Here is a 16351-nt window from a genome sequence, read left to right as displayed (position 1 = left end):
AGCTATTAGTCTTAAAGACATACCCAACTAGAAAAAGTATCCAAATCATACGTCATTCATGTTGTAAGGGGTTGTATAGCTATAAAATAAAAAAAAACAACTTTTTATACCGTCCTCGTGTGCCAAAGATCCCAATTAAGACGTTTTTGCTCTGTCTTTCCCGATGCCAACTGAAATAATTTCACGTTTCTAAGTACAATATTCACCGAGATATGCGAATTCGAAAAATTGTGGAAATTTGGGAAAAAAACAGCATTCGATACGGGTAAAAGGGTTTCTCCTCATTTAATGCTGTTTTTTCCAACTTTCTTCGAATATCTCAGTGAAAATTTGAACTTAGACACGTTGAATTTTTTTGTTGGAAACCAGGAAACAACTTTCCCATTGGATTTTGGGGCACAGGGTGTCCGCATAGAAAGTTAACATTTTTATTTTAATAACCATGTAACTCCTGGCAACATGAATCAAATATCTGAGTACTACACATTATTCGGGTACTTTTTCCAACTGGAAGTATGCCTCTAGGACCAATGGTTCGCCAGTAAAATGCCATGTGCCCCGTTACCTATGCGCCCTGTATATTAAATATAGTACCGACTGTGTGTTATGTGAAATATTGTGTTGTGTTTAAGCCAACACGCACGTTGCTTCGTTCGCCTGCGAGAGAGCGGTCACATTATGAACCAAAAAGCCACTTGAAGGTAGCTTGTCATCCAATGAAATATCAGATTTTCACCGTATCGAAATTGAAGTCAAGAAACTGATAATTTTCTTATTTGAAAATCTGATTATTTATATTTTCCGATGGGCTTGAAATCCTGATAATGCATCATTATTATGTTCACACGAACAGTTTTGTCACTGCGTATATGATTTCTCTAGAATGAATGGTTCAAACAAATATTAAAAAAGTTTTCGCACATATTTTAGTTAATTTTTTTAAATTCATAGTATGAACATAGTATGAACACAACATGAACCTATATCCTTCATGCATGTATCATTGTTGAAAACGATGTGGAAGGTTGAACTTTTCAATTGTGATTTATTTATGTGGCTACTCCCTCATTACTACTTTTATCCGCACGAAGAGAATAAAATTAACAAAACTGCTTGCTACCACTTTTTGCGATTTTTATCATTATAAGCATGCATATTTTGGAAGCTACAACTGACATTTCTCAATGAAACCATAATCTTTTACACAAAAAAAAACAAAAAAAACTAATTTGGAAAAAATACAAATTTCATCATCCAGTACAGTAACTTGATGACATTGTGCCGTCTTCAAGCACAGAGTTTACATTGATTAAAAATATTTTTTTTTAATTTGACTGACACAACCCATAAAACATACAAATCAAACTGAGAAAAACACAAAACAATAAACTTCACAAAAAGTAACATTACGATGATACAGACCCTTTGTGACCCCAAGGGATTTATTCTATTTTTACTGTATTCCATTATGTTTATTTTGCTTTTTCGTTATTTTCATGAATTAAAAATTAATCAAATTAAATTCAAAAATATTTATATTTCAGAGAATTTTGAAATAACCATCTTTTAATGGGAAAATGGGGGGGGGGGGAGAAAGGAAGGGGGAGTAGAAAATTATTCATGTTCGCAAGGGAGCCACAGGAATGAGAAATGGTTGAAAGGGGGCCATAGACAAAAAAAGGTTGAGAACCACTGAGTTAGGGGGTGTGATTTTTAGATATTTAGTTTAAAGGTAGCCGTGCGTATGATCACGTGGACTCGAACATTCTTTATTTCGGTTCTTTCGAAGGACATCAGGAGGTCAGTGAGCTTGGATGAGAAAACATTCTTTTGATTAATGAGGAAACAGTTCACTTTTTATTCTTTTATTATATACTGAATATTATTCTTTGAAGAGGTATGTATGCGTGACCATCATAAGAGTTCCGTGTGACAGAAGGATGGACCCCTTTCTCAAACAGATAGAAACCTCGTTGTTTTTTTCACTTTCCATTTTGTTGAATTCCATTTGCCCCCCCCCCCCCCCTCGCTATGCCCTTTAGACCAGACCTAATCAGTTGAGATCGGTGCGGTCGCACCTGGTCACAAAATTTAGGGGGGGGGCGCAATTTTCCTAAAAAATGTGAAATATTTGTTAAAAATTTGATTCCCCCCCCCCCCCGAAACTTACATGTCGTGGGAGAAGAAACAGCTTCCAGTTTCAAACCCTGATAACATCAAAAAGCGCTCGTGGCTATTACAATTAGTGAAGGAATTCCAAAGAGCATATGCAAAGACGGGTTTTCAGTTTGACCGTAATCCCCTTGGGCCAAAAAGCGGAAGTAGCAACGGATATATTTGTGTGGGGTAAGGGGTATGTAGGTATTGGGGAGGTAACTCCGAGGGAAGAAAGTTTTTTCATACAGAAACTGTTTCTCATAGGATCTTGTTTCGAAACTTCACTGCAGAGTGTTGTTTCTCTAATTACCGGACTTGAATCGATAGATTTACAGTTGAAACTGTCGTGCTCGAATGTGTAAAAACAGTTTTTCTTCAATGAAAATACATCAGGGTGAGTTTGTGTATTCTAATTATCGTTATTAATCCTATCTATTAATATATCCTGAATCTAATGAAGGTTGACGAGAAAAGGTTATGTAAAATGTAAAGAATTCTATATTACATGTGAAATTCTTTTTTCCCGACAATTTCCTTATATGTATTTCAGTTTTTGAAAATTTTTTTTTATCACTATTCAAAGTACTAAATGAAATATTTTGGGGTATAAATTCATGATGATAAATTAATGCTGTATTCGGTGCCCAAGAGCAGTCCTGAAGTTGGTGCACCTGACTGCGGGAAAATCGCTAGAACAGCGAAACCTCTTTTTTCGTTGCACCCTTAGGAGAAATTTTCAAACTTTTCTCTAATTATTTTTTTCTTTTACCCGGATTTGGTGCCTCTTCTGTGGCTCCGTAAGTCTACATGAGTCGCACCTTATTTGAGCCATCACTGACGTGTATCCTATACAGAAAAAAAAATTCATTTTAATTGTACCCCACCCCCAAGGATTGTATAAAAAATCTATAACCAGTGCTTTGGCCTGACTAAATACCAATTCAATTCGATATGATTAGTGCCAAAATAAATTTTGTTGGTACTTGCAAATGATTTGAAATTTAATTCACTTTCGATGGCTCGACAGTCTGCTCAAAGACCCTATTTTTAGTTGACCTCTTCACAGTCAGTCCTTTCAGGTTTTAATTATTGTATGCTATTCCGCAAAAGTATCCATCTACGTTAATTACCTTACCCTATCATAATTACATGCAAGTAACCATTGAAAACATTTTATATTAAAAAAAAATTCGAAGGTTTGCGTAATAAAATATTTTCATATATTAGGCTCGTAGCAAAAATAATTATAAAGAAAAAAACCACGACTTGTTTAAGATTCCAATAATGAATTATTAGAAATTATTACCAAAAAGTATCTTAGATATATTACGGGAAATAAAAAAATAATTTATTAAGTACTGGAGCTGAAGAGTAAATAGGGCGTTGCCTGACGTATTGCGTTAAATATCGGAACTTTCGTACACATTCCACTTTTTTATTAATTTTTACGGAATGCATAGATGAGAGATATATATTGTAACAGCATAAAAACAGGGATGGATCTTGGGCTGTGCCACCCGCACAGGGCACTGCTATAGGGAAAAGTACTAGATCAGAAGTAAAGAAAAAATAATTGCAGAAAAGTTTAGACAGAGAGAATGTGTTTCGTGTGTCTGTAAAAACACTCGAACTATAGTGCATTAATGACTCTCGGAGAAAACTAATTTTTGATGCATTTTATCTAGCTAGGAACACAGTTGTGTGGGACTGCTGGTTATAAATCTGTCATTGGTTTTGTCAAATTGGCTCCAGTTTTTGGGATAACACATACCCTCAACAATGTGATATGTATGGTGCTTATGTATTTTCATTGAAATTTAATTTCACTTTATCTGAAAAACTAGAGCCAATTCAGCGAAACCAAGGCCAGATTCGAATTCAACGTCCCAAAATGACTCTAAAATCACTGAAATATCTTTGTCAGTGATTTACTGTATTTATTTATAACACACAGTTTCAATGTGAGCCGCTGTGGTGGTCGAGTGGTCATAGTGACGGACTCACATCGCGGGGACCCGGGTTCGAGCCTCACCACAGTGGTGGTCGGCTGAAGTTGGTTTTCTGTGGTTCCCAACTTCAAGGTGCAAATGCGAGCCAGTCTCGCCACAGAGAGCAACAGTCCTACAAACAGTACAAATATTCAGTCATTACACTTCACTCACTTCACTTCTGAGATATAGATGGCAGCACTAAAAATCATACACAACACTAGATATGCACTCAGACTGTTAGGTACACATACTTACACTTCCGGCACAACTCACTAGATAGTAAATTGCCCATGGCGAAAGACCTGAGTTGTGCTCGGCTTGAAAAAAAAAAATAAAAGTTTCAATGTTTTTTGCATGCTGCTTATGGTGTTACCATATTGGAATTTGATTTTCACTTTATCTGAAAAACTAGAGCTAATCTGCAAAAACCAATGCCAGATTCAGAATTTCAGCAGCCCCAATATACCCTTAATCATTAAAATTTGCTTAAGAACATGAAAAATATTTTTTTCGGTCGATCAGTGAAATCAGTCGTTAGTTTTAGAATCCGTTATTTTGATTTATTTCAAATAAGCCATTTGCAGGCACAAAATTTACCTGACTTTCAGCAAAGATAGTTCTTCTGATGGAATTTCAAATCGCCCTTCAATCATATGGGCATCTTTAACACGAAATTTGGCTCCGATATCTCCTTCCGTGTGAAACGATGTCACAATCTTTATGCTCGGTTTCGCTCCTTTAGTATGAATACCAATGTTCGATGAAAGCTCTACGTTAACACTAAATGAGAAAAATTAGTATAATACTGTACTTGATGTAAGACTAAACAATTTTGTGAATTTTCCAAACAAAAGAAAAGGTTAAACCTGTAAAAAAAATAACTTGAACGTCGGGTATGCAACTTGAAATCTGTTGTCTATTATTCTTGTCAAATTTCAGCTTACCTTGGCTGCAAGCGTCCTTCAATATCACAGTTCTGTGGATATTGTAGAAGGTCAAGCACATCCAATTTTCCATTAGCCATCATCCCAATAGTAGCACTGCCAGTGATTCCGAAAGTATACGAGCGACCTGTGATACTTTGGATGGCAAGTTTGTTGTTCAAAAAGAGGAAACTATGAGCAAAGTCCACCTTCTTTCCTTGAGCGAGCTGCAAGGCACATTTAAAATTCAAGACTATTTGATAATTTAATTATAATTGTGATTCAAATTATGAAATATTTCAAAACTCAATTTGTTTTTCCAAGAAAAAAAAACAACTTTATTCTACATAACAAGATTTTAAAGGAATGCTCCTATTTTCGTTGATTTACTATGTATTAAAAAATATTTCCCCATAACGGTTTTTTGAAGGAACAAAATATTCCACCTATTGCCTACGACATAATTTTTCATGAACCAGTTTCTGCCACTCTGGGGAAGTTATTATATAACCACTATTGTGTGATCCCATTACTTTTTTTACAAAAACCTATTAGAATTTTTGCATTCAATTGCATCACTCCCTAAAATAAATTTTTTCTACACCTAAATATTCTACCCTTAAGACATTTATTTTTTTTTCAGATCCATGCTTATAATAAAGAAAAACAGTTTTCTTTACATTTAAATTCGTCACGAACATCCGATAGACAATTTCATATACTCTCTGCCTTTAGTTCCTCACCGGCGCCACAGTGGTGGTCGGCTGAAGTTGGTTTTCTGTGGTTTCCAACTTCAAGTCGCGAATGCGAGCCGATCTCCCCGTTAAAAAGTTTCGCCACAGAGAGCAACAGGCCTACAACGTAACAAATATTCAATCATTACACTTCACTCACAATTTAAAGTATAGATGGCAGCACTGAAATATCAAGCACAACACTAGCTACACACGCAGACTGTTAGGTGCACTCACTTTGTTCCAGACTGCCACGAAGCTGGGCTGGAAGAGATCTCGGCAACGGGATAAGTCCGGTGGCAGAGCCCCTGGCGTTTATTGCTTGCCTTTAGTTCCTAAAAAACATTTTAGCTTCCTCATTCCTAAATGTTATAATAGCCTTCCAAAGGATCTCATAGTCTCTTCCACATTTTCGATTTTCAAAAACTTCTTACAATTCACACTCCCTTCTTTGCTACTGTGATTGTCTTTCCGCTCCCACTGGTTACATTTTCATTTAAATTTCCCTTGCTGTCAACTTTGCCATGTCACTTCAATTCATATATAATCTCATGTGGATTTATAGATTTTTTTGTTATAAGTAATAAAGCAACCCTTGCCCGTTTCGTCATTACATTACATTTTATACATATTTTATGTATTATATGTGCATTTTTGTGTTATTGTATTTTTTCCCCTTAAAACCTACTTCCTTTCCTATTTTGATTTTCCCATTTTTTCATGATTTTTTTTTTCTCTCCAAAATTACTAAACATTTTAATTCTATTTTATATTGCATGACAATTTCAATGTTTTGAATTAACCTCACTGTAACAACCAGTGTGGGACCTTGGTGTCTTCTTGGTGGTTTTCATTAATCGAATGTAATTTTTTCATTAACTTTATATATTAATAAATTTAAATTGAAAATTGACTATAGGTGTTAATGTTAATGAGATGTTAGAAACATTTCAAATACCTCTGCGCGCACAGTATTCCTTATAATGTTGTAATTTATATAAAGTAGAATCACGTAAAGACACACACACATACACACAGGTGAAATTCATTCATCAACTTATTCTTGGTGTTAGGATTTCATTTTTCGTCAGCGTATGTTCTATCATCATCGTCATATCGCACCCTCTTAAACTAGCCTTCAACCCTAAGGCTGCCGGCACACTACGGTTCGGCTGGCGCGGTTGATCTTATCAGCAACCGTGGAATTTCGCGTGAAACACACACTGCTGTTAGCAACCGGGGTTTTTTATTTTTTAATGTCACGTGACATCTCGGGATTGGCTAAATTATTTTCGCCAGCTGAAGTTGGCTCCAGTTAGCATGCAAATTCGTGCTCATAAGCTGCATTGCAGTAAAACCCCCCTCTTAACGGATACTCCCTCTTTTACGGACAAATAATAATTTAGTTGTATAATATATAAAAGTATGAATTTCAAACCTCTTTTTAACGGTCACCCATTTTACATGGATTTCATTTTTTTGTCCTGTCCGTGTTCACAAAAAGGAGGGGTTTTACTGTATATACTAATAAAAATATTCATGTAATGAAATTTAATTTTCTGTAACAATATTTGACGTTTGAAATTAATTCAGAGTTGAAGAAAGACAACCTACAAGTTGACCCATTATTGATGCTTTTACGATTCGTGACCAAATCGCACAAATTTTTTCATATATGATGACTGGAATCATCAAAATTAATTTAAATAACATGTATTAAAAACTATTTAAATAACATATTTTTGAATGTAATTAAAGTAGATTTCCAATTAATTGAATTTCTAATTAATGGAAATTAAGCATAATAATTGTAATTTTGGGAAACCCCATATGACCAAAAAAAAAAAATCAAGGAAAAAATTATTTTCACCTATTTAAAAAAATATGTATTTCTTTTGATGGTCGGGAAAAAAAAAATTCAGATAGGAAATCGGAATGAAATTTCTGAAAATTTCATGTTTTAAAAACTGTAAAAAATCAAATTTTAAAAAACATTATGATACAACATTATGAAGGGTCGTCTTAAGAGTATTATGGACCCCCCGGGCCAAGTGGTTTTTAGGAGGCCCTACATGGTAAATCCTTTAAAATTTCAATCGGATCTCATTTTTGCGAGGCCCCTCTTCTCTTGAGGCACCCGGGCCGTGCTCGGGTGGGCCCATGCGTTAAGACGGCACTGACTGATGCCCCGAACTCCGAGCCAGACAGGAGCGCAAATGTTAACCTTTAATCTCTCCTTCAATATTAAAAGGGGGCGCCAAAATGCGTGCTTGCCCCGGCTGACCACGCATGTCGTTGTGGCCGTGTACATCAGTATGTATGTTGCAGGGTTTAAGGTATACACAGGGCCGCAACTGGATACTTTTTTAACTGGAGCTAGCAAGCTTTTGGCGTCCCCGTATAAGGAAAGGTTAGAAGGAGTGGTGTTAAAGGGGCAATTTGGCGCCCCCTCTAGTTCAGCACTCGATACAGTGGACCCGCTCTCCCTAGTTGTGGCTTTATGTGTGTATGTAAATTAAAAACTGCTTGAAAAGAACGGTAGGTGTGAAAATTGTCTTAGTGCACTCTTCTATATTATATTACCCGCATACAATGTTTTGCCTAGATCAGCGGTTCTCTATCTTTTTTGACACACGGAGCCCTTTCCAGTATATAATTTCTATGGCGGAGCCCCGTAGGCCTATTTTTTATTTATTCATCAAAGTTACTGATTTATTTTTATTCAAAAATATTAATAATTACTTTTTTTCAAATTTACTGGTTCTTTTTTTTATTTTCCTCGAGGGCCGCGGAGCCCTTGGGAGTTCACACGGAGCACTGGTTGAGAACCGCTGGACTAGATGGTTTTTTTTTCATTGCAAAAACAACAGATAGACAGCCACATTCATATACGATACGAAAATAAATAACAAAAAGACAATAATGAAAGCAATACACACACAATGCAGCTCTTAGGGACATATTTCATCCCCGGTTCATACTTAGGCATTTAATAAATGTTTCAAAAGTTTGATATGGAGAATTTGCAAATATAAAAATATATTCCTTCAGATGTCTGATTATTTTTACTTCTAATTTTTTATGAAATTATTATAAATGGTGGCCCCGTGGTAATTTGTCCTCTCTTGGAAGAGGTAACTAATTGGTTTTTTGCTAAAACGTTATAATCGGGATCCAATGCATTTCATTCAAGTGTTTTAAAATATACATCTCGGTTTTAGCGTAATCACGTTAGTTTATGAATGCCATTATAACCGAGTTTTAATGTATGCTCATGTAGGAAAGCAAAAAAATTTCACTAGTTAGAAAAATTTAATTTTTTCTTCATTGGTTTTTTTTATTGTTATCAGTGCAAAAGCGCCAAACAAAGAATTAGCTTCTGTCGAATAGAACTTCACGATACAGTTCTACGAATTTGTCTTTTCCCCTCATTTTCATGGCAACCTGAGAAGGAGAGCAATTCCTTTGTCCAGTGCATCCGAAATCCCATCACCCTCCTTGTCAAACCACTTAATAGACAATGGAAGACAGCAACCGCGGGTCCAGCCGAACCGTCATCAGGGTGTTCAAACCTTTGCAATACATGATGGCAGCTTTCCGGTTACCCCAACCGTCCAAAAAAATGTGGATTTTCTCGGTTGAAAAAACCGCGCTCAGCGGTTGCAGTTGTATCTGTGCGTTGACAGAATAAAACTATAGATGATGCCTTCCCCCCCAACCTCAACCGCGTGCAACCGCGCCGTAGTCAGGTCCCAGCCTAACAGCGGCAATGACGAGTTATCTAACCTAACTTGGGGCCTTTATTTCAGCAATTCCGAGATATCTCGCTTCCTTAAAACCACCGGCAGTGACGAGCTTAGATATTGCTTAGTGTTTTTTCTACAGTCAAACATGCATTACACCCCCCAACCTGTCAAGTCAACTTTTATTCAAAGTGCGATAACAGAAGCAGCGAGACGGTGTTTTCTCTTTCCTTTCGGGGTAGTATAGGAAATCGCGTACAGTATAAATAATGGAAAAGCCAGAGAATTTCTCTTTCCTCGGTTTTTATTATTATTATTTGCAAAGAGTCGGGTGGGGGGGGGGGAAGAAGCATTATCAGCTGAAAAATATTTTTATTGAAAAAAGGTGACTTTCACAGAGAGTGAGTGATAACTGTCACATTTCACTGTGATAGTTATCATGCGGATCAATGAAATTTTAAAAATCACTTAGAGGGTTATATTCTATATCCGCTTGCGTCAGCTAGTGGTTTTTTTAGCATGTTATTGCTGCATCAAAAGAAAACCTATGGCATTCAATGTCATATTTTTGACACTTTAGATCAGAATTTTAGACTAGTTTTCCATAGATGAGGACAGTTTTACACACTTTTAGGCTTTTGACAGATTCGAACAGATTTTTGACGGGTTTGGATTTTGACAGTTTACGCTACTTTTTTTACTATATTATTTTTATTAAAGGATTACACATTTCCGTTTTTCCCGCGTTACAATTTCAGACAGAAAAAAATTCATGTCTCCTCGCGAGAAATCCCACAACCCTGGCTTTAATTAGTACTATAAGTATCAAAATTTTTCAAACATCGTATATTGGAAATAAGAACAACTCTCGGGAAGGAAATGTCGCTTCCATAAGAAATCTCTTCCAAAGGTTCCCCAAGTAAGTATGGATTGTGATCCAAATGCTGCCATCACAACATGCATCTAAAGAAACATATGCACTACCAGACATACATATCAAAGCTGATTTGCGGCACAAAGCTAAAAGAACACATCAAATCGCTTATTGACTTCAAGCGCAGTACCAGAGAGCCAATCAAAATAGCTGCTAAGATAATTCTTAATTATTTCGAGATCAAGTGATAAGGGATTTGAAATTTTTCCATAATTTTTTTTAGAATTTCTTATGTTAATGATGATTACGTTTATAATCAAATTTTATCATTTTAAGTTATCAATCTTTGATAGGAAAATTTATCGATTGAATAAATCTTTCTCAATCGAATTCTAAAACAAAAACAGTTGCTCAAAAATCATCGGGGTTTAATTTGATTTTGGAGAGGGGGGAAACACAAAGTTTGTATATTGCGATGTCTCTCTCTCTTTGAATCGAAACTTTGAAAAAGCGATATTTTGAAAAAACAAACAATGCAATCCCACAGTCGAGGTATTTTACTTCATGTCATCCAATCAGCATCAAGTACTATTGTGGCCTAGAGCCGCAAAGTGAACAATCGGCAACTGAATTACAGATAGCTTAATCATTGCTGGAGAATATCAAATATGTGTTGAATTTCAAACAGGACGTAGCCAATCCACTGTTTGGTTCATCCGCTGCACGGTGAATGGCACCGTTTCATGCTCAAGACCATTGGTGGAGTATGAAGAGCAGATAAACTTTGCCCCTAATGTTACTCTTGGGTATTATTGGTGGAGTATCTACCAGTACTCCACCCAACTGTTTGCAGTTAATTATCATAGACTGGTGATATAGATGGAATGAAGGAAGAGTGACTTTTCGTTGCGTTTCCCATTCAATAGGACCAATTAACGTAAGGAGCCTATATATAGAACAGACTCATCGTCCTCCATCTTTGAACAAAAACTGGTTTACAGCTTCAAGTGAGGTCTAATCGTTGAAATAAAGGACGAGATAGGGAGCAGTGATAGGGAACACTTTTGCTTAAAGATGGTGGATGAGTCAGCCTGGTATTTTAAGAACCTCTAGATTCACGCAACCCGAGCTAAAGAAGATTAATTTCAAAAACAAAGCGAGAAGTTTCTTAATGTTCATGTAGGAGAAATAAATTTAGTAGTATTTTCATTTGTTGAATCTACTGCATAGAACGACGAGAACAAAATATCTACATATTTTGAAATATATTAATTGTAACATTGAATTATTTGTTCGAAAATAATTCTCTTAATGAGGTTATTTAAGTTGCTGAAATCTGCAGATTCTTCAGACACACAACCAGTCTAAAGCATGGCAAAATACGAGAGAAAAATATGAATAGTAACTCAATAAAGAGAACCACATACTTTTTCCATGATATCTGCGACTTCCATCATCTTCTTAACTCTTGTAAGATCTGATATCGATACATCAAAAAACTCGGTACCCATTGTCCTCAGATACAATGATATTTTTGCATTTTCAGACCCTGCTTCATTACCCTGAGAAAAAAATCTTGATGAACAAATTTTTATCATATATAATAAAACAATAATTCGGTCGTACAAACAAGTCATTCAATCGCTCAAAAATAATCAGTATGTGTCAATTACAAAAAAAATCATTTCATCAATATATATATATATATAAAATAACATGTCTTGACTAGCTGATTCATTATCACCGAGCCGAAATTGCTGAAGGTTTATTCATGAAATTTGGTCAGTAGTTTTTTTTTCATGATGTAAAGACTCACTAAGAAGAGGTTTTCAAATTCGACCCCTACGGGGATCATAAGGGGATTCAAATTGTTATATCGAACCACTGGAAGAATATATATATATATGTAATTATCTAGATTAACCCAGGCTCCTAGTGGTCTAATATACATTTAGAATAAAACGATGACTCATGAAAAGAAAGAATCAGTTAAATTTCAATAGCATTTAATATTTAATCAAATGATCATATGAAAAGAACGAGTTATATTTACACAAAATAAAAGTCAATTAGAAAAATCCATTTCCACGATATCAAATTCTGCATAATACATAGACAAAATACTATATGTTCAATTATAATAATTTTAACTTGATGTTGGAATAACTCTCTTTTAATCACTCTTTATGCCTAATTTCGCCATCTGCCCCCCACCCCTGTTAATTCCTCCTAATTTAGGTTTTAACTAAACGTCTATAATTTACTAAAAATGTGGTAAGAATTTCTTTCCTACCTTTCCTCCATCCCTTTCATCACGGATGATCGCCGCTCCTGATGCTAATCGTTGCAATGTGTAAAAACAAAAATCTAACATCTTTTTTCAACTTGATTTCTAGCTTGCACTAATCAATCTGCTTTAATTTTTCAAAAAGATTCCAAAAAGTAAAGTTTTGAGGGGTACCAACCCCCCCCCCCCCCTATTTCTAATTGGTAGTCCGGCTTCAAAGAAAGATCCTTCCATTGGGTGATGAGGATTACGTACGTACAAATTAGTATTAATATTGACATATTGACATCATTGGTCAAGGTTCACCCCCTACGATCTTTCGAAGCATATGGGAGGAAGACGTTTTCTGTGGGTGGGGGGGGAGTTGTACAAGAAAAAAGAGAAGGAAAAGAAAAGTAGAGAGGAAGCAAGAAAGTCAGAAATAAAGTCAATTGCCTGCAGGTGACAATACAATGGTCAAGAGGCTTCAATATATAGGGGAGAGAGAGAGAAAAGAAGAATACGGAGCGGCTATTACGCAAACTTTGAAGGGGCCCTTTAAGTAAGTGGCCATAAAATCAAGGAGTGTTGATGGAGGCGAAAGAGCATGTTTTGTACATTTAAATGGCTCAAGTCCCCTTTTCCCTTTTCTCTTATTATTATATTATATTGGGCTGGAAATTGGAACTCTCCCGCTTCATCTGATAGCGATGGATATTGACGCCATAGCAAAATGTAACAGGGAAATCACGCCGAGCCGAATTCACTGAAGCCATAAATATGAAATTTAGTCAGTATTATATTTTATAATGTAGATACCCACAGAGATGGGATTTCCGAAAATCAATGATCCAAGGAGGTCATGGGTTGTTCAAATGCCATATGGGAGAATCGTGGCCGAGTAGTATTCAAATTACCAAATTCACGTGAGCGAAGACGCGGTTATCAGCTAGTTTGTACATAAAATTGAAGAGATTGAGAGAAAATCTGCGTGAGAATCTCGCGCGATAGAAGTGGCACTTCTAGGTTTGACACATGACTAGATTCACCTCAATTGAATTTAATTTTAATTATTTAAAAATTTGAATTTCGACATCCTAAATTTAATTAAATGCCGCAATAATCCCATAGTAAATCCCATGTGTGACAGATTTGTTCACGAAACATTTCTGGCGATAATCGTGGTTGGCCCTAAACCAGAGGGGAGAGTGCTTTTTATCGGTACAGGAGTGAAGAATAAGAAAAAAAATTGCAACAGAGATGTAACAAGCTGGAATCGAACCCGTAACCAATGGATTGCGAGGTCTACGCTCTATGGGTTTTTCTCGTTTAAGGCACACTCAGTAAAGATATAATTAAGAATTAGTTTAATAAAGGGTGGTTGATGACGTAAGCATCGTTCGAATTCCCTACCCTTGTCATCAAAAGTCAACAAATACGAAACCCCCTCCCACCCTATCGATGCTGACAGAATACGTGAATACCCCCAGTTTTCGATCTTATTAGATATATTAATAGCGCGAATAAGTCATGAGAGAGTAGCTTGCTCCGTGCATGCGCTTTAGGATATTTATTGCTTCGTGTCGCGATCCATAGTCTCTCGCTACTACCCCCAACTTTATTTTCTTACACGGCCGAATGTCTGAGATCCTCCCCACCACCACCATAGCCCATCTCCTTCTCGGGACTTCTTCACACAATCAGTTATTATACGGAACGGGTTTTGAGGAGAAAAATGAAAGGTTTCACTTTTTCGTGATGAATCTTCTCTCCCTCACCAACAAACTTTCACTCTTATGTCCCCATCTGTTACGTCGCTATAGAAATTTCACTTCAAAAACAATATACAGTAGGGATACCGCATTAACAAATTCGGTACCCGTGGTTGCAGTTACCAGCGGTTCCGAAAATAATACGCATGGTTGAAGCGCATAACCCATAAACGCCATAGTAAAATAATGTTGAATCCTACCTATATTGCCAAGTTAAGTAAGAGAAACAACACCGTTTTTTTCAACATACGTATTTCAACTTGAAGATGAACAAATCTTAACTAATGAGAAATAACGGGTTTTCTTTTTCGTTCCTTGATTTATTATGGGGAGAAAACATTCGTCTTTTATTTATCCTCCATCAGTCCTTCATATCATAAGATTGTGAACCAAATTTTGCGTAAAATAACTTTGGCAGGCCGTATAACAGCTAAATTATTTCTTCATTGATCATTTTTGTCTTACTTTGTTCATTTTCTGCACGCGAGAGCTAACTAGACCGGGACTTGCAATTTTACTTTCTGGTTCCGAACTTGACAAATTTTTTTAAGTCTAACGAGGAGGTTGCGCTAATCCCTCAATTCAACTTGTCGTTGTTTCTATTGCATCTCCGTATCTGTAATTCTGAAAAGAACTGATCGGGTATCGAATCGTGACTCGTCTGAACAACGTTTGATACAGAATAGGCGTGTATCTTATCGGCCTGGGTTACCGTGGTGAGTTCCTTCTTTGAAGGCTGAATATTAACGAGCAACACCGATGAAATCAATATAGATATACAGGGTGGTAACTATCGACCGCCCAATAATTACACACGTGATTTCTTGTGAAAAACTAATATGAAAAAGTGCTTTCCGTTTTTCGATCGGACGAATATTAAGTGAGTTATAAGCTTTTAAAATTCTGTGACGTGTCATTTTTCTAACGGTCAGTTATATACCAAACACCGAACCAAAGTGCATTTCTCCGCCAGCAGCGGGTCACTTCTTAAAAATGAACTGAAATATTCAATGCCATTAGAAGCCAAGTTCGACCTTCTTCCTTCACGATTGGCACTTTTTCTCTCCATGTAGTGTGATACTATAACCTTGCTATTACGTATCGCTTACGTGTTAGCTTCGTCTTCTATGTTGGCAAATTTATCGCAAGATTTGTGCCATATTAGCCAAATGAGATCTGTTTGAAAAGGCTTTTAGCCAAATCAACACTTTTTTGCCAAAAAATGTGCAATTTTTTTACCTTCACTATTAAATCTAATTTTCTGAGGGAAGGTACATACAGTGCGCACGTGTTTACTGCGCGATCATTATTTTACGTTGTTGTTTTAATTAGATTACAATGTTGATTAATAAAACGGCAATATTTTTTTTTGGTTTTTTTGAACTTTCATCGAAACTTACATGTAAAAAGCTTCAACGGGGGATGTAAAAATGGTAGCTTGATGAAGGTGTGACTTAGTGGAAACGGTAAAATAATAACAACGATTCAATCAGAAACTTTTAATCAAACTTATTACGTTACGAATTGACGTATTCAAAATAATTTCTCGTTTCAAATTTTTCTGTTGATTCACACTATTCAACTCTGATTTTTTTTCTCAAGGATATTTCAGTGATTTTAGGGTGTTTTTGGAGCACTGATTTTGAATCTGACATTGGTTTTATCAGATGGGCTCTAGTTTTTGAGTGAATGAAAGTTGAATTTCGATGGTAAAACCATAAGCACAACGCGTATCTATTGGGAGGGGGGTGAAGCAAAATGCGATAACTCACATGAAATTTTCGGAACTTAAATTCCCTTTATAAACATTTTTGATTAAATAACGAATTCAAGAAAACTGACTAAAAAATAGGAAAAACCATTACATTTTTTTAAAAAAAATTCGGGACGG

General features: G+C 36.0%; 1 protein-coding gene across 1 annotated transcript in view; it reads right to left on the bottom strand.

Moving 5' to 3' along the window:
* Positions 1 to 16351, bottom strand: part of LOC149080485 (uncharacterized) — a 137165-nt gene that overhangs the window by 87746 nt on the left and 33068 nt on the right. The window contains exons 14-16 of the mRNA XM_089239586.1: positions 11850 to 11984; positions 5093 to 5298; positions 4746 to 4928 (exon numbers count right to left, since the gene is read on the bottom strand). Coding sequence (XP_089095712.1) covers positions 4746 to 4928; positions 5093 to 5298; positions 11850 to 11984 — 524 coding nt within the window. The remainder of the gene's footprint in view (positions 1 to 4745; positions 4929 to 5092; positions 5299 to 11849; positions 11985 to 16351) is intronic.

Source organism: Pholcus phalangioides, unplaced genomic scaffold (assembly GCF_987345545.1).
Source record: "Pholcus phalangioides strain wild (caught in Gottingen) unplaced genomic scaffold, Ppha-v1.0 ptg000011l_1, whole genome shotgun sequence".
Classification (NCBI taxonomy): Eukaryota; Metazoa; Arthropoda; class Arachnida; order Araneae; family Pholcidae; genus Pholcus; species Pholcus phalangioides.
The sequence above is the reverse complement of the archived record's forward strand: the minus strand, read 5'-3'. Positions and strand labels throughout refer to the sequence as shown.